Raw genomic sequence first — 20,839 nt, 5'->3', positions numbered from 1 at the left:
AAATATTTTTCAAAAAGAAAAGAAGAAAAAGAAGAAGCTGCAGAGCCTGGAGGTGCTGGGAGAAGGGAAACGCTGTCCATGGGAGTCACTTCCTTAACCCCACAGGCGCCGAAAGACAGACGTGTGAGCTGCAGAGGGGAGAGCGAGCAACTTCCAGCTGAGTGCAGCCGCTCCGCGGGGAGCTCGGAGGAGGAGCACCCCGGTTCCGGAGGGGGCGGGCGGCCCAAGAGCCCGCCTCTTTTCAACCCCGGAACCACCTCCGCGGAGCCGCGCCGGCCCGCCGACTCCCCAGTGGCAGCGCCCCAAGCGCCAGGCCCCGCCCGCGGGGTGCGGCCCCTTTAAGGCGGTGGGGCGGGGCGCGCGGTGTTGTCAGTGTCAGCGCGCACGCAGCCCGGAGCCCGCGTCCCTGCAGCCGACCCGGCGGCCCGGGGCTGGCGCCTGGGTGGTGCGAGGAGCCCGGCGGCCGGCGGCTAACCGGAGCGGGACTGCGGGACCGAGGAGCGACCGCCCGCGAGAGGGGCCCGGCGCGGTGCCCAGGGCCCCTGGTTGCTCCCGTGCGCCCACCTTCCCGGAGCCCGCCCCGCAGCGCGCCCGAGCCCGCGCGCCCAGCCCCGGGGGAGCCGCCCGCCCCCGCCGCCCGGGCCATGCTCCCCCGGGGCAGCGGCTGAGCCGGGGCGGCGCGGAGCGAGCCGCGCGGAGCATGGAGCCGGGCCGGGCCCTGCGGGACGCCGGCTGGGCGGCCCTGCTGGTGCTGTTCGCGGCCTCGCTGCTCACGGTGCTCGGCTGGCTGCTGCAGTCCGCGCGCGGCTGGTGGCGGCGGGGGGCGCCCGGGGACCGGAGCCCGGGACCCGCTCCGGCGGCCGAGCCCGGGGGGCCCCTGCGGGAGCTGGGAGCGTGGCGCTCGCTGCTGAGGCTGCGGGCCGCTCCGGCCGGCGCCCCGGGGGAGCCCGGTGTCCGGGGCCTCCTGGCGTCCCTGTTCGCCTTCAAGTCTTTCCGGGAGAACTGGCAGCGGGCGTGGGTGCGAGCGCTCAACGAGCAGGCCTGCCGGGCCGGGGTGAGTCTACGGGACACCGGGTCCCCTCGCTCAGCCTTCCCTTCCCGGGAGGGACCGCTCGCTGCTGCCCGGAGGGCCGGGTGGGGGTGGGGATCAGCGGGGAAGGAGCCCGTGGCCTCTCTTCCACTTTGGGGTCAGAAAAGGGTGCAGGTGAGGCTGGAGGTGGCAGAAAGCCGGCTCGGTCCCCAATTCAACGTTCTTGTGGTCGGGATACCCTGGCTCCCAACCCCCGCTCCAAACTGCTGTTCTCATAGCAACGCTAATCCCTGAGCGAGAGCACTTCCGCCCAGTCGGTGCGCCGATTGCGTTGGGGTGCGAGGGAGGGGGGAGAGGGGGACGCTGTAAGAGTAGGAGGGAGACAGGTAGTACACCTTCCCAAGGAATGTGCCTGGTTCTCCTGCCTCTGCACCCAGTTAACATTTCGGGTCCCAAGTCCCTGATGCGATCAGGCATATTCCAGAGGAGCCTGATGTACCCTCCCCTCCTCCCCCCTCAGTAATCCGCCGCTACCGGCTAACTCTTTGCTTCCATGCTGATGTGCTGGGGGAAGGGGTTCAGGTGGAGAGCAGAGAGACTATCCACACGCTTCCCCCAGATGGGCCAGGCTGTCACCAACTAGCCTAGTCTACTTCCTCCCATCGCACCACCCAGGAGGTGGGGCAGGAAGCTCTGAGACTGAGGTGGGTGGGAGGTCGGGTCTCCCTCTCCCGGCTCCTGCCCACCAGGCCCAGGAATCCCCTAGCTCTCACCTGCATCAGGCCCCTCACTCAGAGTGGTCTCCACCACCACTGGGAGGGCCTTACTAACTCCCAGATGCCTAGACATGAGAAGTTGCCCTGTCTCCTGCCCAGGTGGCTGGCAGAAATCCAGATGCCACCTTTCAGTCAGTCTTGAACTCACACATCCACCGGGCATTCCCTGCACCTTGTCCCTTGGTCAGGAGTGACTCCCCAGGGCAGCTGACTCAGCTGGACATTGGCCTCTCCACAGGGAGTAGGGAAATTGGGGTTCCAAGCATCCATCTCCCCATCTCCTTGGGCCCGGCCTCCAGACGGGACAACTGCAGGAGCAGGCATGGGCTTCCCTGGGTTGGGGGGCTGATGAACCTCGTGGATTTGTTTCCTCCCATCCCGAGGCCCCAGGAGGAGCTGTCAGTCCGTCTGGGCTGCCCATTCTCCTTCCCTCCCCGCTCTGCTGACAGGGCCGCAGCAGGTTGCTTCACTGCAATGAGAGAATGAGGAAGCTCTTTCAGGACCGAAGCTAAGCAGCTTTTTGCTCCCCATACGGCCCTCGGTCTGTGGGAGGGATTAGCCGGGCTTCTGGCCCTGGAGCACCTTGAGCTTGCTTTTCTCCCCAGTCCCTCTGGTAAAGTTCCCCAAGGCCAGCCATGCTGTCTTCATCTCCAAGAGTGGGGAGAGAATCAGACTCTTGTGCTTCCACATCCTATTTATCTGGAAGGAGGCGGGCCTCGTTTCTCCAGCCCTTGCCTTGAATAAGTGGGCCTTGCTGTTTTCCCTTTAGCTCAGTCGAGTGTCTGCCCAACCATCATATATAGGTGGCAGCCTACATCTTTATTATGGTTTCTGTGCTTCCCTTTTCCTTTGGGTGGAGGGTGAGGATGAAGAGGAAGTTGGGGGAGAAGAGGGAGGCTCCTGTTATTCCAGGAAAAATCTAGGACCTCTGCTCGAGGTGGCCTGGTCTCCGCGATAGGCTAGCTCCCACTTCTCCCTGGCAGCGGTAGGCCCTGGGGAGCTGGGTTTGGAGGACAGCACATCCTATTGAAGTCCTGAGCCAGAGGGGTCAGAAGCCAGCCTGCGGCTGTGGCCTCAGCAGTGCCAGGTCCCGTCAGCAACTAAGCTGGCTCGCCCTGCAGAGGCAGCTCCGAGGACCTGATCCTGTGTCCACATTACTCCCTCAGAGCTCCATCCAGATCGCCTTTGAGGAGGTGCCCCAACTCTTACCCAGAGCCAGCGTCGGTCATGTGACCTGTGTAGACCAATCAGAGAACACCATGGTAAGGGTCTGCTGGGCAAGGCTTCTTTAAGGTCTCAGAGGGGGCTGATTCCAAGAGTTCCCTTTAGTCCAAGGGCTCTTAACTTGAAGTTGATGAATGACGAAGGGACCCAAGGACTGGCTTCTGGAGGGTCTGAGGATCTCACTTAAGTGGCATGCAACATGCATACATGTGTTCATATCTGTATTTTTCTGGGGGGAAGAGTCTTTGGCTTTTCTACGGTTCTTTTATGGTCTTGTGGCCCAAACAGTAAAGTCTCAAGGACAACTGACGTGGGGAGGGTCTGCAGATCCATCGCAGGGCAGGGCCAAGAGGATGGTGCATCCTCCTCCACGCCTAACCCCCATGCCCTGCCTTCCCAGGTGCTGCATTGTCAGCTCTCTGCTGAGGAGGTGATGTTCCCAGTTTCTGTGACCCAACAGTCCCCCGCCGCCGTCTCCATGGAGACCTACCACGTCACTCTGACACTGCCACCAACACAGGTGGAGGGGGTGGGAAATGGAGTTGGGCAGCAGGTGGTTCAATTGCCTCCGCCTTTTCAGCTGTGCTCCTTTCTGAGAGGGGATGGAGGGGGGAATAATTGGAGGAGTAGGCAAGTCATCTCAGTCTCTGTCCCTGTCCAGTTGGAAATTAACCTAAAGGAGGTCCCTGGCGAGGGGCTCCTTGTGTCCTGGGCCTTCAGGAACCGCCCAGATCTCAGCCTGACTGTGCGTCCCAAGCTGCAGGCCAGAGAGGTAAGGGAGCAGGGCTGGGGGTTTGGGAGGGGAGGGGAAGGCCGAGCTGCCCCCCACCCGCCCCCCTCTCTGTTCTCTTCTCCCTGCAGAGAGGTGAGGAGCAGGTGGAGGTCTCCACGATTGCGGAGCTGATAGAGGATGCCATCGTCAGCACCCAGCCAGCCATGATGGTCAACCTCAGGGCGTGCTCTGCCCCTGGAGGGCTGGTGAGTAGGCACTGAGAACAAAGAGTGTGCCCTGACCGAGTGTGGCTCAGTTGGTTGAGAATCAACCCATGCACCAAAAGGTCACAGGTTCCATTCCTGGTTAGGGCACATGCTGGGTTTTGGGCTCCATCCTCAGTAGGGGGCTTGCGGGAGGGAGCTGATTGATGTTTCTCCCTCTCCCTCTTCCTTCCTTTCTCTCTAAAAATCAATAAGAACATACTTTTTTAAAAGAAGCTAATGGTTCGCAGGCACAGTGTCTCCATTACTATGCTGGAATTCCCTCTGACCTCCTCTGTACCTAGGTGCCCGGTGAGAAGCCCCTCACGCTGCCCCAGGCCCAGCCAGCCAGCCCCAGGCCCACCCGGTTACTCCTGCGGCAGCTGCGGGCCTCGCACCTGGGGAGTGAGCTGGAAGGTGAGCGCGCTGAGGCCGGGCTGCGGGCTGTGCTCACAGGCTCGTGGCCTCTGTTGCTCAGCAGCTCCGTCTTTGGTCTGCATCACATTTCCGTCTCCTCCAGGCACCGGGGACCTGTGCTGCGCGGCCGAGCTCGACAACCCCGCGCAGCAGAGGTGGACCAAGCCCGTGAGGGCGGGCCCCGAGGTGGAGTGGACGGAGGACCTGGTCCTGTAAGCACCCCCCGCCCCTCCACTCCCGGGGCAGACAGTCCTCCCCCCAGCACAGCCTGGCACGAACAACTCTGTGGTCACTGAACCGTGATGTGTGCCCCTAGGCCAGGCCCAGCTGGGTCCTGGTAGAGATGTGACCGGACACAGTGCCCGCCTTGGGGTGGTTTCGGGGTCCAGGCAGAGACAGACGTGTGGAAAGAGCACGGGTCAGTGGTCTCCTCGGTTTGCAGCAAGTGCTCAGGAGCGCCTCCTGGGGAGAGTAACTCCTGGAGGCAGTAAGGGTCGGAGCCGGCTCCTGGCGAAGGCGACATTTAAACCAGGAGGGTTCCAAGAGCGAGCAAAGGAAAGGTGGTGTGACAGAGACTGGAAGGCGGATGGGGCAGGGCAGAGGGGCCCGATGCCCCGCTGAGGAGAAAGAGGAAGGCCTCGGAGGGCAGGGATGACTCTGAGTGGAGCACTCGGACCGTCTTGTTTCTGTGCATGGCTGTCTGCCTCTGCCTGTGGTCCGTTCGAGGTGGATTACCTTTGCTAACCTCCCCCCTCCCTGCCCTGCTCTCCCGGCTGCAGGGACCTGGGCCCCCAGAGCCGGGAGCTGGTGCTCAGGGTGCTGAGGAGCAGCCGCGGTGGAGACGACGGTGAGTAGGAGGCGGGAAGGAGCACCTAGGTGGGGGGCAGGTGCTGAGTGGAGCCCGCCCGTGGGCCCAGCTCATGGCGCTGCCCTTCCCAGCCGAGCTCCTGGGCCAGGCCACAGTGCCCGTGGGCTCCCCTTCCAGACCGCTGTCCCGGAGGCAGGTGTGCCCGCTCTCCCCTGGGCCCGGGACCGCCCTGGGGCCCGCAGCCACCGTGGCAGTGGAGGTGAGCGACCGGGAAAGTGGGAGGAGGTGGCAGAGGGTGGTCCCTGAGGCCGGGCCTCATTGCGCTCCCACCCCTCACAGCTTCAGTATGAGGAGGGCTCCCCCCGGAACCCCACCCCCTCCACGCCACGCCCCAGCATCACACCTACCAAGAAGGTCGAGCTGGACCGCACCATCATGCCTGATGGCACCATTGTCACCACGGTCACCACTGTCCAGTCCCGGCCTCGCACTGTAGATGGCAAATCAGGTAAGAAGAAGGAGCCAGAGCCCAGGGGTAGCCAGGGGCCCTGAGCACCAGGACAGGGAAAGGCAAGGAAAGCGCTAACCCGAACCCCCCCGGGCTTCCCCCCGCATCTTCCTCATGGTCTGTCTCCCCCAGATTCCCCCTCACCCTCCATCTCCTTGACGACGGTCCCTTCCATGTCAGCCCTGGACCCACCTACCCCGCAGTGGGACCCGTGCACTTCCCCCTCCCTAAGTTCCCTGTCTTTTCAGGGGTCCGGTCCGTTCCCCTCCCTCCCCAGCCCCCCACCTCACCTTCCTTCCCTCCAGCCTCCGCCAGCCAGCACCCTGCAGGCCCTTCCACCGCCAGGGCCTCCATGGTGCTTCTGCTCACAGGGCCTCCGTGCATCCCCCGCCTCTCAGGTCCCTCTGGCCAGGGCCCACGTGCCATCTCCACCTCGGTATTTCACGGCTTCTCCCCACACCCCCACAGTTCCCATGTGCCTCTGTCCCCAGGGCTGCTGCTGCTTTTTTTTTTTTTTTTTTAATATATTTCATTGATTTTTTACAGAGAGGAAGAGAGAGGAATAGAGAGCTAGAAACATCGATGAGAGAGAATCATCGATCAGCTGCCTCCTGCACAACCCCACTGGGGACGTGCTCGCAACCAAGGTACATGCCCCCTACTGGAATCGAACCCAGGACCCTTCAGTCCGCAGGCCGACACTCTATCCACTGAGCCAAACCGGTTTCAGCTGCTGCTTCTTTTTTAAAAATAAGGAATATGAGTTATTTTTTTGTTAAATATATTTTTATTGATGTCAGAGAGGAAGGGAGAGGGAAAGTGAGAGAGAAACATCAATGATGAGAGAGAACCATTGATTGGGTGCCTCCTGCAAGCCCCACACTAGGGATCAAGCCCCAAACCTGGCATGTGCCCTTGACCAGAATCGAACCTGGGACCTTCAGTCCAAAGCCCGATGCTCTATCCACCGAGCCAAACCCCTAAGGGCTCCCTGGCATCTTCGTAATCACTCCTGTGATTCATCATCTCTGAGTCACCCCTGCCCTCTGAGTCACCAAACCTGCCTCTCAGCAAAGATGTGGTGGGGGGCCATTCTCAAACACCCCGGCTCACTGACCCTCCCCCACCCAGCAGACTCCCCCTCCCGCTCCCCGTCCAAGGTGGAGGTGACCGAGAAGACCACGGTGCTGAGTGAGAGCGGCGGCCCCAGCAGCGCCCCCCCCAGCAGCAGCCGTGAGTGGGGACCTGGGACGTGGGAGTGTCAGCTGGCACTGGGGCCCCAAAGTCAAAACCACGTTGGCGAGGCCTGGGGTTCTGGTCCAAGGGGAGCTGGAGCCAAGTCGGGTCCACGTCTGCCCAGCAGGGGAGAGCCACCTTGCCAACGGCCTGGACCCTGTGGCAGAGACGGCCATTCGCCAGCTGACAGAGCCCAGCGGGCGGGCAGCCAAGAAGACACCCACAAAGCGGAGTACCCTCATCATCTCGGGTGTTTCCAAGGTAACGGCTCTGGGAGAGCAGCCGAGATGGCGGGAGCCTTCGGCCACTGCAGTCCCTTCAACCGGCCCCCCTCGCCAGGTGCCCATTGCGCAGGACGAGCTGGCGCTGTCGCTGGGCTACGCAGCTTCTCTAGAGGCCCTGGCGCAGGACGGGGCCGGAGACGGCGGCCCCGCTGCCCCGCCCTCCCACCCCCCAGCCGCCTTCCCCGGAGCCCCGGACGCCCTCTGCAGCCCCACCAGTGTCCAGGAGGCCGATGATACCACGCGCTCGGACATTTCCGAGAGGCCGTCTGTGGATGATGTTGAGTCGGAAACAGGCTCCACTGGTGCCCTGGAGACCCGTAGCCTCAAGGATCACAAAGGTGGGCGAGGTGGGCAGCCCCCTCTGATTCCTAGTGTCATGGCCTGGGTCCTCCTGGAGCCTCAGGGACAGGAAGGCCGACGCCGATGGGCGTGTCCTTCCGCAGGGGCTGCGAGGCCCAGCCGGGCTCAGCGAGCGAAGGGGGAGAGGGAAGAGGGAGCGGGGTGCGCTGGGGCCTGTGGCTTATTTACCACGAGTTTCCTTTTCCCCGTGTCTAAGGTGACCAGACACCGGCTTTTGGCAGGACAGTCCCGATTTTTAACAATTTGTCCCGCATTTTAAAAAAGTCCCAATGTGTCTCTCCCTTCCCTTGTGTGCTTTTTAATTCCTTCCCTTTTATATATATATATATATATTGATTTCAGAGAGGAAGGAAGAGAGAGAGAGATAGAAACATCAATGATGAGAATCATTGATATGCTGATTCCTGCACTGCACGCGCCCTACTGGAGACCTGGGATGTGCCCTTGACCTAATTCAAACCCGGGACCCTTCAGTCCGCAGGCTGACGCTCTATCCACTGAGCCACACTGGCCAGGGCTCTTGCTTGCCTTTCATTCTGTATTCTTTCCCCTGTGAGTGTGGGAAGTCCTACCTGGGCCGCCTGGGGCCGTCAGTGCGCAGGGACAGCTGTGGCCGGCTGAGGCACTCCTCACTTCGAAAAGGAAGGGCTTCCCCCAGCCTCTTCATCCCTCTCAACGAGTCTGGGAACCACACTCACCTAACCATCTGGCTTCAGCCCCACCACCTCTTGGATAATGAGGCCCAAACCCAAAGCCTCCGAGTGGGCACCTTCCTCATGATGCCCCTGAATGCACCCCTTCCTGCTCACGTCCTGGAACTTCGTAAGAGTCCATGGCAAACAATTTTGTTCTTCCATGTCTGCCTCCGAGGACATTTCTTTTTTCCGTCTTTTAAAAATATTTTTTTATGCCAAAACTGGTTTGGCTTGGTGAATAAAGCGATCTCTGTCATGGATGTTTCTAGCTTTCTATCCCTCTCCCTTCCTCTCTGTAAAAAAAAAAAAAAAAAAAAAAAAAAAAATCAATAAAATATATTTTAAAAAATATTTTTTATTTCAGAGAGGAAGGGAGAGGGAGAGAAAGATCGAAACATCAATGATGAGAGAATCATTGATCGGCTGCCTCCTGCATGCCCTCCACTGGGGATTGAGCCTGCAACCCTTGTATGTGCCCTGACTGGGAATCGAACTGTGACCTCCTGGTTCATAGGTCAGTGCTCAACCACTGAGCCACGCCACCGGTGAGGACATTTCTTTAGACACCCTCTGCTCAGCCTTGGTCTTTCCATCGTGAAGAGTCCCGGGGCCAGTCTGTGGGCACAGAGAGGCGGCCCGGGGCGGCAGTCAGCAGGGCAGACTCCTACCAGCACTGCTGGCTCCTCAGCCAGGACCAAGGGCATCCTTTGTCTCTACTTTCTCCCCCAGGCCCAGGGCCTGTCTCTTCTGCATGGCCGACCCTCCATGCTTGGTCTTTTTTATTTTTTAATTTATTTTTATTGATCTCAGAGAGGAAGGGAGAGGGAGAGAGAGAGAAACATCAATGATGAGAGAGAATCATGTATTGGCTGTCTCCTGCACGTTCACAACCTGGGCAAGTGATGGGGAATAGAACCGTCACCTGGCTGGCCAGGCATGCTGGCTTCTTTCTGCCCCTCCAGCCCTCCTCCCCCTCCAGCTCCTCCCTCTCCCCCGCCCCTCCGGCCCCTCTCACTCCAGCTCTCCTCCCCCTCCCCTCCGGCCCCGCCCCTGCGCCCCCTCCGGCCCCGCCCCGGCTCTGGCCCCGCCCCCCTCAGCGGCTCCCCTCTCCTCCGGCCCCGCCCCCTCCAGCCTCCTCCCTCCCTCCGGCCCCGCCCCTTCCGGCCCCGGCCCCGGCCCCGGCCCCGCCCCCTCAGCGGCTCCCCTCTCCCCGCAGTGAGCTTCCTGCGCAGCGGCACGAAGCTCCTGTTCCGCCGGCGGCCCCGCCAGAGGGAGGCCGGCCTGAGCCAGTCGCACGATGACCTCTCGGACTCCATGGCCTCGCCCGGCGTCCGCAAGAAGGCCGGCAGCTTTTCCCGCCGCCTCATCAAGCGCTTCTCCTTCAAGGCCAAGCCCAAGGCCGATGGCAGCCCCGGCCCGCAGCTCTGAGGGCCCCCAGCTCTGAGGGCCCCCAGCCCTGAGGCCCCCCGCGGGCGGAGGGCATCCGGGAGGGGGCACTGGCCTCCCTCCCTCCCTCCCTCCCTCCCTCCCTCTGGGCGGCGGGCAGAGGGCCCGCGGGGCCTGGGAGACGCCAAGGCCCGGACGGGGCGTGGGGTGGGGGGGAGGCCTCCGCAGACTGGGCCGCCCCGCCCTGTCCCCATCCTGCGAGCACGGGGCGGCTCTGGGACCGGACCGGCGCCGGGCTCCCCCCCAGGCCTCTGCCCGCGCCCGCCGAGGACACGGCAGGACACGGCCCGGCAGGTTCTCCCGGGGCCCCGCCCGCCCCCCCTGGACCTTTTGTACTTGACCCGGAGCCCTCCCGCCCTGGCGGCCCGAGGGGCTCCGTGGAGAGGCCGCCCCGGAGTGTGGACACGGTGGTGGCCATTGCTGTATGAGGATCTGGAATCTAATTTATTAAAGTCAGATTGGAATTTATGAGCCGGACCACTGGTTATCCTTTGAGAGGTGAGGGAGTGAGGCTGTGGGGTCGATGGGGTGGGAGAGTCCCAGACAGCCAGGTACCCAGGCGGAGGGGACGCCCATTTTGGTCTGCTGAGACCTTCCTTTCTCCCCGGCCGGTGTTGCTCAGTGGTTCAAATCTCCGTCAGGGCACATGCCCGGTGGCTGCTCGATCCCTGGTGTGGGGCGTGCAGGAGGAAGCTGATCCATTATTCTCTCTCATCACTGATGTTACTCTCTCCTTCCTTCCTCTCTGAAACCAATAAAAATATATATTTTAAAAGTTCCTGTCCTAACTGGTTTGGCTCAGTGGATAGAGCGTCATCCTGCGGACTGAAAGGTCCTAGGTTCCATTCCGGTCAGGGGCACATACTTTGGTTGCAGGCATTCTAAAAAAAATAAAAGTTCCTTCCTGCAAGGAGGAAGGGACATGTAGAAAGGGGATGGAGAACAAGAGTCTTTAAAAGGTGAAGTTGTAGCGAAATCACTCAGACAAAAAAGTTTCCTAGTACAAGCATCTTCATTTCCCTTTTTAAATTCTTTTTCTTTTTTTAAAAATTCTCTCTCTCTCTCTCTCTCATTTCCCTTTCTTGAACAAGCTGTTCCTTCCAGGATATAACAGTGCCGAGCATGCACTCTGGATCTAGCCTGCCTGGATTTGACTCCTGGTTCTTGAATTGCCTTTGTGACCTTGGATAAGTTATGTAACCCAGAGTCCTCAGTTTCCTCATCTGTAAAATGGGGAATGTGATAATAGCCATCATTTGGTTAAGGATGAGAAGTGATTAAAGTGCTTAGTGCTAAAATAAAAATAAAGTGCTTAGTGCTCTCCTGGCACATAGTCAGTGAGAGAAGAGGGTTAACTAGTGTCTTAGAAGAGACAGATTGGGAGGGGGAAGTCTTTTTATTTTTAAAATATATATATTATTGATTTTTTACAGAGAGAAAGGATAGAGAGTTAGAAACATCGATGAGAGAGAAACATCGACCAGCTGCCTCCTGCACACTCTCAACTGGGGATGTGCCTGCATCCAAGGTACATGCCTTTGACCCCAATCGAACCTGGAACCCTTGAGTCCGCAGTCCGATGCTCTATCCACTGAGCCAAACCGGTTAGGGCAGGGGGAAGTCTTTTTAAAAATTTGCAGTTACAGTTCAGATATTGTGGTTAGACATAATTTATGAAGTGATCCCCCGAGAAATCTAGTACTCACCTGGAATTATACATAGTTATTACAATTCTAGAGGCCTGATACGCGAAATTCATGCACAGGCCTGGCCAGAGATCAGGGCTGATCACGTTCCCTGCATCCCCACCTCCCCGCTTCCTCCTTCCCTCTCTCCCTCAGTGCCTCCTGCCACTGCCCTGGTTGCCTGACATGTTCTACGTCGCCCCCTGGTGGTCAGCACATGTCATAGTGAGGGATCGAACTCCTGTTCTACCCGTGGAACTCCGGGGGGCACTGCCTATTAGCCTTTTAAAAAATATGTATACTTTGCTTAAACCGGTTTGGCTCAGTGGATAGAGGTCGGTCTGCGGACTGAAAGGTACCAGGTTCGATTCTGGTCAAGGGCATGTATTATACATTGGTTGCGGGCACATCCCCAGTGGGGGGTGTGCAGGAGGCAGCTGGTCGACGATTCTCTCTAATCAATGTTTCTAACTATCCCTTTCCCTTCCTCTCTGTGAAAAAAATCAATAAAATATATTTTATATATATATATATATATACATATATATATATATATGCTTTTTTAATTTATTTTATAGAGAGAAAGGGAGAGGGATAGAGAGAGAGGAACATCAATGAGAGAGAAACATCAATCAGCTGCCTCCTGCATACCCTCTAATGGGGATGTGTCTGCAACCAAGGTACATGCCCTTGACCGGAATCGAACTGGGACCCTTCAGTCTGCAGGCCAACACAATCCACCAAGCCAAACTGGTCAGGGCCCTATTAGCCTTTTATATAGATAGATTATTATACTAGAGGCCCGGTGCATGAAATTCATGCATGGGTGGGGTCCCTCATGGTGACCTGCCGAGATCAGGCCCCAGCTTGTGCCCCCAGCCTTACAGCCCCACCTGGCACCCCCCCTTGGCCTGGCACCACCTGCTCATCCTGCCCCCTGGTGCTGCTGTCTGTGAGATGGTTGGCACCCACTCACCTGCTCCATCATCCAGCTGTGGTCCTGCTGTCATCAGGACCCATCAGGTCCAGCAGTGCCTCCACTGCCGCCCATTGCCAGCGCCATGTTGCTGATGCCCACCATGTTCCCCGCACATAAGAGTGAGCAATTCCACTCCTAGTAAATGACCGCCCGAGGGGACAATTTGTATATTAGGCTTTTACTATATAGGATTCTCTAAGCTACCCATTTGTCTTCTTAATTCCTTCACCTTTTTAATTCAGTTCTCCAACCCCCGCCCATCCAACAACCACCAGTTTGTCTTTCTGTTTTGTTTGCTTATTTTGTTCTTGATTCCACATATAAGTGAAATCATATGGTAATTGTCTTTCTCTGTCTGGCTTATTTCACTCAGCACAATACCCTCTAGGTTCATGTACATTGTTGCAAATGGTAAGATTTTATTCTTTTTTATGGTTGAGTAACATTCCATTGTATACATGTATCACATCATCCTTATCCAGTCATCTATTGATGGCATTTACAATAGATTGCTTTCATGGCTTGGCTATTGTAAATAATGCTGCAATGAATGCAGGGTGCATATATCTTTTTGAATTAGTGTTTTGGATTTCTTCAAATAAATATCCAGAAGTGGAATTTCTGAGTTAAAAGGTAATCCTATTCTTTAAAATATATGTATATTTAGTCCTAGCTGGTTTGGCTCAGTGGATAGAGCGTCGGCCTGTGGACTGAAGGTCCGGGTTTGATTCCAGTCAAGGGCACATACTCGAGTTGCAGGCTTGATTCCCAGTAAGGGCATGCAGGAGGCAGCCAGTCAATGATTATCTCTCATCATTGATGTTTCCATCTCTCTCTGAAATCAATAAAAATTAAAAATAAATAAATAAAAAATATATAGTATATTTATTTCAGAGAGGAAGGAATAGGTAGAGAGAGATAGAAACACCGATGATAAGAGAATCATTGATCGATCTGGGAATCATATGCCTTGACTGGGAATCAAACAGTGACCTCCTGGTTCATAGGTCAACACTCAATCCCTGAGGCAGCAGCCAGGCAAAGTAGTCCTGATTTATTTATTGAGGAGTCTCCATGCTGTTTCTAATGGGGGAGGAAGTTCTTATAAAGGTTTCATCATAATAAAAATGGCTTCATTCCTAAATGTGGGAAAGTTTCAGGGAGTTATGGATACTAGCAAACTATGTCCCTGTAACTGTGCTCTGGGACTCCACCCCCCCACTCCCCTGCACTGAGCCAGGGGCAGGAACCTGAGTGAGCCGCTGACACACCACTTCTTTCTGGACCTCAGCGTCCTGGTCTCTGAAACCAGGGGTGCCTGGATCATCGCTCTGGGGCTCTCAGCCTGGCCACTCTGGCTCATCTATCGCGGGTGCTTTTGGGAGGCAGCATGGCATTGCTAGTAGTCCCCACAACCCTGTGATACCGGGGAAGGATGTGGATATTTGGTTAATTTGAAAATAGTGGTTTGTTCAACGTTAGGCCCCGAGGACTCAGATTCAGCAAGCTCTTTCCCCTGAAATAAGGAATGCAGCTCTCCACAGGTCACTGAGGAGCAATGTCTTTGTTGACTAATATGACCAGACAGCCAAACACACTGAACTTGAAACTTCACAAGAAATGTTTTAAAAAATATATTTTTAGCCGAAACTGATTTGGCTCAGTGGATAGAGCGTTGGCCTGCGGACTGAAAGGTCCCAGGTTCGATTCCGGTCAAGGGCATGTACCTTGGTTGTGGGCTCATCCCCAGTAGGGAGTGTGCAAGAGGCAGCTGATCGATGACTCTCTCTCATCGATGTTTCTAACTCTATCTCTCTCCCTTCCTCTCTGTAAAAAATCAATAAAATATATATTTAAAATATATATTTAAAAATATATATTTAAAATATATATTTAAAAATATATATTTAAAAATATATATTTAAAAATATATATTAAATATATATATATATATATATATATATATATATATATATATTTTTTTTTTTTTTTAAATTGATTTTAGAGGGAGGAAAGGAGAGGGACTGAGATAGGAACATTGATGCAATGATCAACTGCCTCCTGCACACCTCCTACTGGGGATCAAGTCAGCAACCTGGGCATGTACCATGACTGGAATCAAACCTTGACCTCCTGGTTCATAGGTTGTTGCTCAACCACTGAACCATATTGGCCAGACAGAAGAAACTTCTTTTTTTAAAAATAGATTGATTTTTACATAGAGAGGAAAGGCTGGGTCATGCTGGCCAGGCCACAAGAAAATTCTTGATAGGAGGGCAGGTATTCCAATTTGGGATGGTAACTGGAAATTGTATTCAGCTTACAGTGCTGAGCTGTCCAGAACTCAATGGAACCACTTACTTTGTAGAGAAGAAGAGCCTGATCACAAAATAGAGATTTTAAAAGTGAATGCAAATGATATAAAAAACTAACTTAATCAACTTTACCCACTTTACACTCTCAGAGGAGACCACAGCTTTTGATGAGTATGGATTGTTTTTAAGTTTTTGTGTCAGGTTTAAAGAACAAATTTTAGCCCTGTTGGCTTGGCTCAATGGTTGAGCGTCGACATATGAAGGAGGTCACAGTTTGATTCTCAGTGTGGGGTGTGCAGGAGGCAAGCAATCAATGCTTCCCTCTCATCATGGATGTTTCTCTCTCTCTCTCTCTCTCTCTCTCTCTCTCTCTTCCTCTCTCTGTGAAATACACACACACACACACACACACATACACACATATATACACACACATATATGAAATATATATATATGAAATATATATATGAAATATATATATGAAATATATATATGAAATATATATATGTGAAATATATATATGAAATTATATATATATATATATATATATATATGTGTGTGTGTGTGTGTGTGTGTGTGTGTGTGTGTATATATATATATCATAACTAGAGGCCCGGTGCACAAAATTCATGCATGGAGGAGGGGGGAAAGGGTGTCTCTCAGCCCATTCTGCACCCTCTCCAATCTGGGACCCTTTGAGGGATGTCCAACTGCCCGGGGTCAGGCCTAAACAGGCAGTTGGATATCCCTCTCACAATCCAGGACTGCTGGCTCCCAACCACTCACCTGCCTGCCTGCCTGCCTGATTGCCCCTAACCACTCTCCTGCCAGGCTAATCAACACCTAATTGCTCCCCTGCCAGCCTGAATGCCCCTAACTGCCCTCTCCTGCCAGCTGGTCACCCCCAACTGCCCTCCACTGCAGGCCCAGTCACCCCTAACTTCCCTCCCCTGCCAGCCAGATTGCCCCTAACTGCCCTCACCTGCAGACCTGGTCGCCCCTAACTGTCCTCCTCTGCAGGCCTGGTTACCCCCAACTCCTCTCCCTTGCTGGCCTGGTCACCCAATAGCCCTCTCCTGCAGGACTGGTTGCCACCAATTTCCCTCCCTTGCAAGCCTAGTCCCTCCCAACTGCCCTCCCCTGCCGGCCATCTTGTGCAGACATCTTGTCTCCACATGGGGTCAGCCATCTTGTGTGTTTGATGACGATCAATTTGCATATTACTTCTTTATTATGGAACTAGAAGCCCATTACAAGAAGAGATTCGTGCAATAGGCCTTCCTTCTCTTGGCTTCCAGCACCAGTTTTCCTCTGGTACCTAGGACCCAGGCCTTCGCTCTGGATGGAGTCTGCCTTCTTCATCTTCACTGCAGACTCCTGCTGGAATCTGCCATATTTGCTGCAGATTCAGGCCGGAGCCCTGCCATCTTCGTCTTCACTGCTTTGCTGCAGACTCCAGCCAGAGTCTGCTGTCTTTGTCTTTGGTGTGGCCAGAGTGCAGCTCCTGTAGCTCCCTTGGCCCCCGCCTGCCCTCTCATAGCAGGTGTCCTGCCCCGTCCAGCCATTCCATGCCTGGAGCAGCTGGGCAGCCGCCATCTTTCTCCTTCTAATTTACATATTCTCTCCTGATTGGCTGGTGGGTGCAGTGGCGTGATGGTTAATTTACATGTTTTTCTTTTATTAGTGTAGATCATTAAAGTGTAATCTGCTAATTAGACCAGATGACCTTCCAGTTGAATCCAGGGCTGAGAGGGAAGGCCTGATCCCAGGTGCCAGAGGGAAGCTGGTGCCAGCAGCGGGGGAAGGAAGGCATGAATTTCGTGCATTGGGCCTCTACTATGTATGTGTGTGTGTGTGTGTGTGTGTGTGTGTGTGTATATATATATATATATATGTGTGTATATATATATATATATATATATATATATATATATATATATAAAGATATGTCTCAGAATGTGCCTGAGCAATCCAGCCAATATTGAGGCTATTTTCAAAAGAAGCAGATTGAGATAGAAGGAAACTATGCTGGACAGTAATACACTTCCTCAAATTTTGGAGACGTGTGGATCACAGAACTATCCTGAATTTTTGTCCTGTCAAAATTGAGTCTACACAATTCTGTGAGTGAGCTTTTTCTTTATGAAATTGCTAAATGAAAGCTACTAGTCATCTTTAGAAGTATAAATTGAATTAAAATAAGATTGGGGTCGAGTGCGGCCAGGCCCGGAGCAGCAGCAGCCACGCCCGGAGCAGCCAGGTCGGGAGCAGCAGTGGCCAGACCCAGAGCAGCTGGTTGTGGAACGGACCAGAGCAACAGAGGCCAGGCCCGGAGCAGCCAAGCCCGGAACAGCTTGCTCCTCGCCTGCCTCTGCCCCAAGGCTGCCTCTCAGACATGGCTGAAAACTTTTGGGGAACTTGAGGGTCTGCTGAATCAAATGAGGAAGGCTTAGATCTGGATGTGTTGAGTTAGTACAGCGCTGGGGTGTTGATCTGTGAGTGCCTTGTGTGGGGCCTGGATGAGGTTGATTGATCTATTTGGAAATGTCTTTTGTGTGAAGTGTATCCCTGGGCATGTGGAGGTATTATTGATTTGAGAAAATGCTAACTGATTTACTATCTGAAAAATTTAAAGTTCTGAAAGTTTAAGGTCTCTTGCCAAAAAGAGGTTTTAAAGCTAACACCTTAATTTTAATGGAGAAAGGGGAGGACAAGCCCTTCCCACCCAGAACAGGTAATCCAATTCCAACCAGCAGCTATGTTTAAACAATGTGTCCATTTACACTTGAATGGCTACACCTTTTGATAGCCTAAGGGCAAGTTTACATGTAAACAAGTTTGCTCTCAATTCCCAGGGCAGAAAAAAAAAAAAAAACAAGGTTTAAAATTATTAGATTTTAAAATTTATTCTTAGAAGTGTAAAAGTTTATTAATTAAAAACAACAACAACAACAGGAGATTGAAAAACCTGATGAACAATAATAGCGGTTCATTGTAGTAGAGTTGGCGATATGGGAGGGGAGTGGACTGACTGTTCTTGGCGAAAGGGAGGGAGGAAGAGACTGAACATAAACTGTGCACCTAAGGATGAGGACAATGGGGGGTGGGGAGGGGGCGGAAGACGGGTTGGGAACCTGGTGGAAGGGGGAAGAAATGAGGAACCTTTGTAATAATATGAACAATAAAGATTAAAAAAAAAAAAAAAAGATTGGCATTTCATGAAGTGTTACTATAACAATGCTTTTGAATGAGTAAAGTTGATGAAATATATTTTATTATTGTATTATACTTTAAAACAAGGACAAAAGCTATAATACACAGTTGTTAAACTTTATGTGCAAATTCCTGATTTTACTATAACTTTGCTTTTTGTTTTGTTTTGTTAATCCTCACCATAGGATTTTTTTTTTTATTGATTTTTAGTGAGAGTGGAGAGAAGAAGGGAGAGAGACTGAGAGACAGAGCACATCAATGTGAGAGAGACACATTAATTGGTTGCCTCCTGAATGCACCTTGAACGAAGGCGGTGGATTGAGCCTATGACCGAGGTACATGCCCTTGGCAGGATTCACACCTGGAACCCTTTGTTACGCCCAGACTTCGTGATCCCCAAGGACCACCAGGGAGCCGAGTCCGATGCAATAAACAAAAGAGCCTTCTCCATGCTAGCATGGGCCCCCCAACTCATGCCGGCAGCATGGCGGAAGAGAGCGAATTTCTCCCAGTCCAGGGGTTTTGAGGGCTAGGGATAACTCCGCCCTGCGGGGCGGAGTTGGGAGCTCATCCTCGCCCCGCCCTGCCCTCTCACCTTCAGTCCATGGGCAGATACTTTATTTTTATTTTTCTAAATAAATCTTTATTGTTCAGATTATTACAAATGTTCCTCTTCCCCCCCACCCCCCATTGCTCCCCTCCACCAGGTTCCCATTCCACACTCTGCCCTTTCCCCGCCCCCCACGGTCCTCATCCATACATGGGCCGATACTTTATCCACTGAGCCATGAAATGCATTCTTTTGTTTGTTTGTTTTTAATATATTTTATTGATTTTTTACAGAGATGAAGAGAGAGGGATAGAGAATTAGAAACATCAATGAGAGAGAGTCATCCATCAGCTGCTTCCTGCACACCCCCCATCGGGGATGTGCTCGCAACCAAGGTACATGCCCTTAACTGGAATTGAACCTGGGACCTTTCAGTCCGCAGGCCAAAGCTCTATCCACTGAGCCAAACCAGTTTCGGCATGAAATGCATTGTTGATTGATTAGGGAGTTAGGAGAAAGTAAAGCGGGGAAACCTTTGGGATTGGATAAATAGCTTACTTTGCTATTTTTAATGGTATCTTTATTTTATTTATATTGAATATTTAATTGTTTCTGATCATATGCCCTGCCCAGGAATCAACCTCGACCTGATTGATAGGTCGATTCTCAACCACTGAACCATGCCAGCTGGGCTATTAATGCATTTTTATACAAATATAGGCTTATTTTTAGGTTAGAAATATATAACCCAATAAAGTAACTATTTATCCCAATGAACTTGGTTAAGGTATGGAATTTATTTAACAAATATATCTTGAACCCTTACTAAATTTCAGCCACTAGCTTAAGTGGTGGAATTATAAAGGTGAAGAACACATGCCACCCCTGCCCTCTCCCACTGAACTGAGTCTGGTGCAGAGCGGACAAGGGAACAAGCAAACGCGGGGGCTGATGGAGCTGGCAGAGCGAAGCGCGGGGAGGTGATGTCAAGAACGACTTCTTGGAACAACAGGCATCTCCACTGAGACCAGAGAATGGTAGCAATCACACGAGTACACCTGGAAGGGGAGACGTGGAAGATTGTTCCCGGCCGAGGAAACAGCAACCACAAGGCAGGAGAGGTAAGAGGTGGCCAGCTAGTCGTGGTGAAGCTGAAAGAAATCTGAGGCTGTTGGCTGGGTAGCTCAGTTGGTTAGAGCACTGTCCTGATACCCCAAGATTTCGGGTACATACAAGAGTCAACCAATAAATGCAAAAACAAGTGGAACAACAAGTCTCTCCCCACACCCTTGTTGCTCTCAAATCAATAAAATTTAAAAAACAAAGAAAATTGGGGTTGGAGCAGAAAGTGAGGTGAAGGAAGGATTCAAGACACAGCTGGAGAGTTTGCAGGACCCACATGCTGAAGGGTCTAAGAAGCCTCAGTATGGTTTTGGGGTCTTGCCCTGAGGCCAATAGAATGCCTATGAGTGGTCAAAGCAAAGCAAGTGGTTGATGCCTTTTGCTCTCTGTAAAGACCACTTTGAATGTTCCATGGAGAATCATTGTAGCAGCTAACGTAAGAAACATTCAAACGTGTAGGGCCAGGTGTTGGCAACCTGCGGCTCCGGAGCCGCATGCGGCTCTTTTGAAGCTTTGCTGCGGCTCCCAACAGCAGGGGAAAGGGGGGGCGGGGAGCCCTGGAGGCAGCGGGTGCTCTGTGTGGCAGGTTGCCAGCGACTTAGCGTCGCTAGGCAACCACAGCGTCCCTGTCCTGGCCCAGCCTCCCCCCTCACATCACAGCCTGTGATGTCACTGAGGGCACGCTGAGCGTGCACCTCTGAGCTGGGGAGGAGGAGACTGCTGCCAGGGGAAAGAGAGGTGCTGACAGAGGGGACACTGAAAAATAATAATAATAAAAAAGCAATAAAGAGAAAAAAGGGAGAAGGAAAAAGAAGAGGACAGAGAGGACTGGAGAAAGAGAAAGAGAGGGCTTGCAGTGTGACTGTCACTGGGAGTCGGGCCTGTACAGTGAGTGGAAAGCATATATTCTGACCTCCTGCTCCACAACAAGGTCCGGTGGCTGTCCAGAGGCAAGGTGCTAAAACGCTTTGTCGCATGTTTGGAAGAAGTAAAAACTTTCCTGGCCAGCAAAGAGCTCACCTTTGCTGAGCTGGAACAACCAGGGTGGCTGGAAAAATTACATTTTATGGTAGACATGACAGCACATCTAAACACACTAAATACAACCCTTCAGGGGAAAGGAGGCACAGCCCTGCACATGCTGGAGGAGGTTTTGGCATTCGAGCGCAAGTTGACAGTGTTTGTCAAAGATTTACAGAGAGGTACACTGTCTCAC

General features: G+C 53.4%; 1 protein-coding gene and 1 long non-coding RNA gene across 9 annotated transcripts; both read left to right on the top strand.

Annotated features, from left to right (window-relative positions):
• The first annotated feature begins 347 nt into the window (after nucleotides 1-347).
• C2CD2L (C2CD2 like) lies at nucleotides 348-10,227 on the top strand. Of its 8 annotated transcripts, none has more exons than XM_084895576.1 (14): nucleotides 348-1,054; nucleotides 2,973-3,068; nucleotides 3,431-3,550; nucleotides 3,692-3,802; nucleotides 3,892-4,008; nucleotides 4,311-4,422; nucleotides 4,526-4,634; nucleotides 5,202-5,266; nucleotides 5,362-5,489; nucleotides 5,570-5,738; nucleotides 6,870-6,971; nucleotides 7,099-7,235; nucleotides 7,314-7,605; nucleotides 9,530-10,227. In XM_084895576.1, the coding sequence occupies exons 1-14, from the start codon at nucleotides 701-703 to the stop codon at nucleotides 9,739-9,741; spliced, it is 2,124 nt and encodes a 707-aa protein (XP_084751702.1). In that variant the 5' UTR covers nucleotides 348-700; the 3' UTR covers nucleotides 9,742-10,227. The 8 variants fall into 8 exon arrangements, with proteins under 8 accessions (XP_084751702.1, XP_084751703.1, XP_084751700.1 ...); XM_084895577.1 differs by having other exon boundaries at nucleotides 5,202-5,269; nucleotides 6,873-6,971; XM_084895574.1 differs by having other exon boundaries at nucleotides 5,202-5,269.
• Nucleotides 10,228-15,355: 5,128 nt separating this feature from the next.
• On the top strand, nucleotides 15,356-17,616 carry LOC311627232. The gene is made up of 2 exons (XR_014795867.1): nucleotides 15,356-16,600; nucleotides 16,683-17,616. It is a non-coding gene; the product is annotated as an uncharacterized lncRNA (long non-coding RNA).
• The last annotated feature ends 3,223 nt before the right edge of the window (nucleotides 17,617-20,839 follow it).

The sequence above is a fragment of the Pipistrellus hanaki genome, assembly GCF_964339955.1.
Source record: "Pipistrellus hanaki genome assembly, chromosome: 9".
NCBI lineage: Eukaryota > Metazoa > Chordata > Mammalia > Chiroptera > Vespertilionidae > Pipistrellus > Pipistrellus hanaki.
This window is presented reverse-complemented; position numbering and strand designations above follow the sequence as displayed.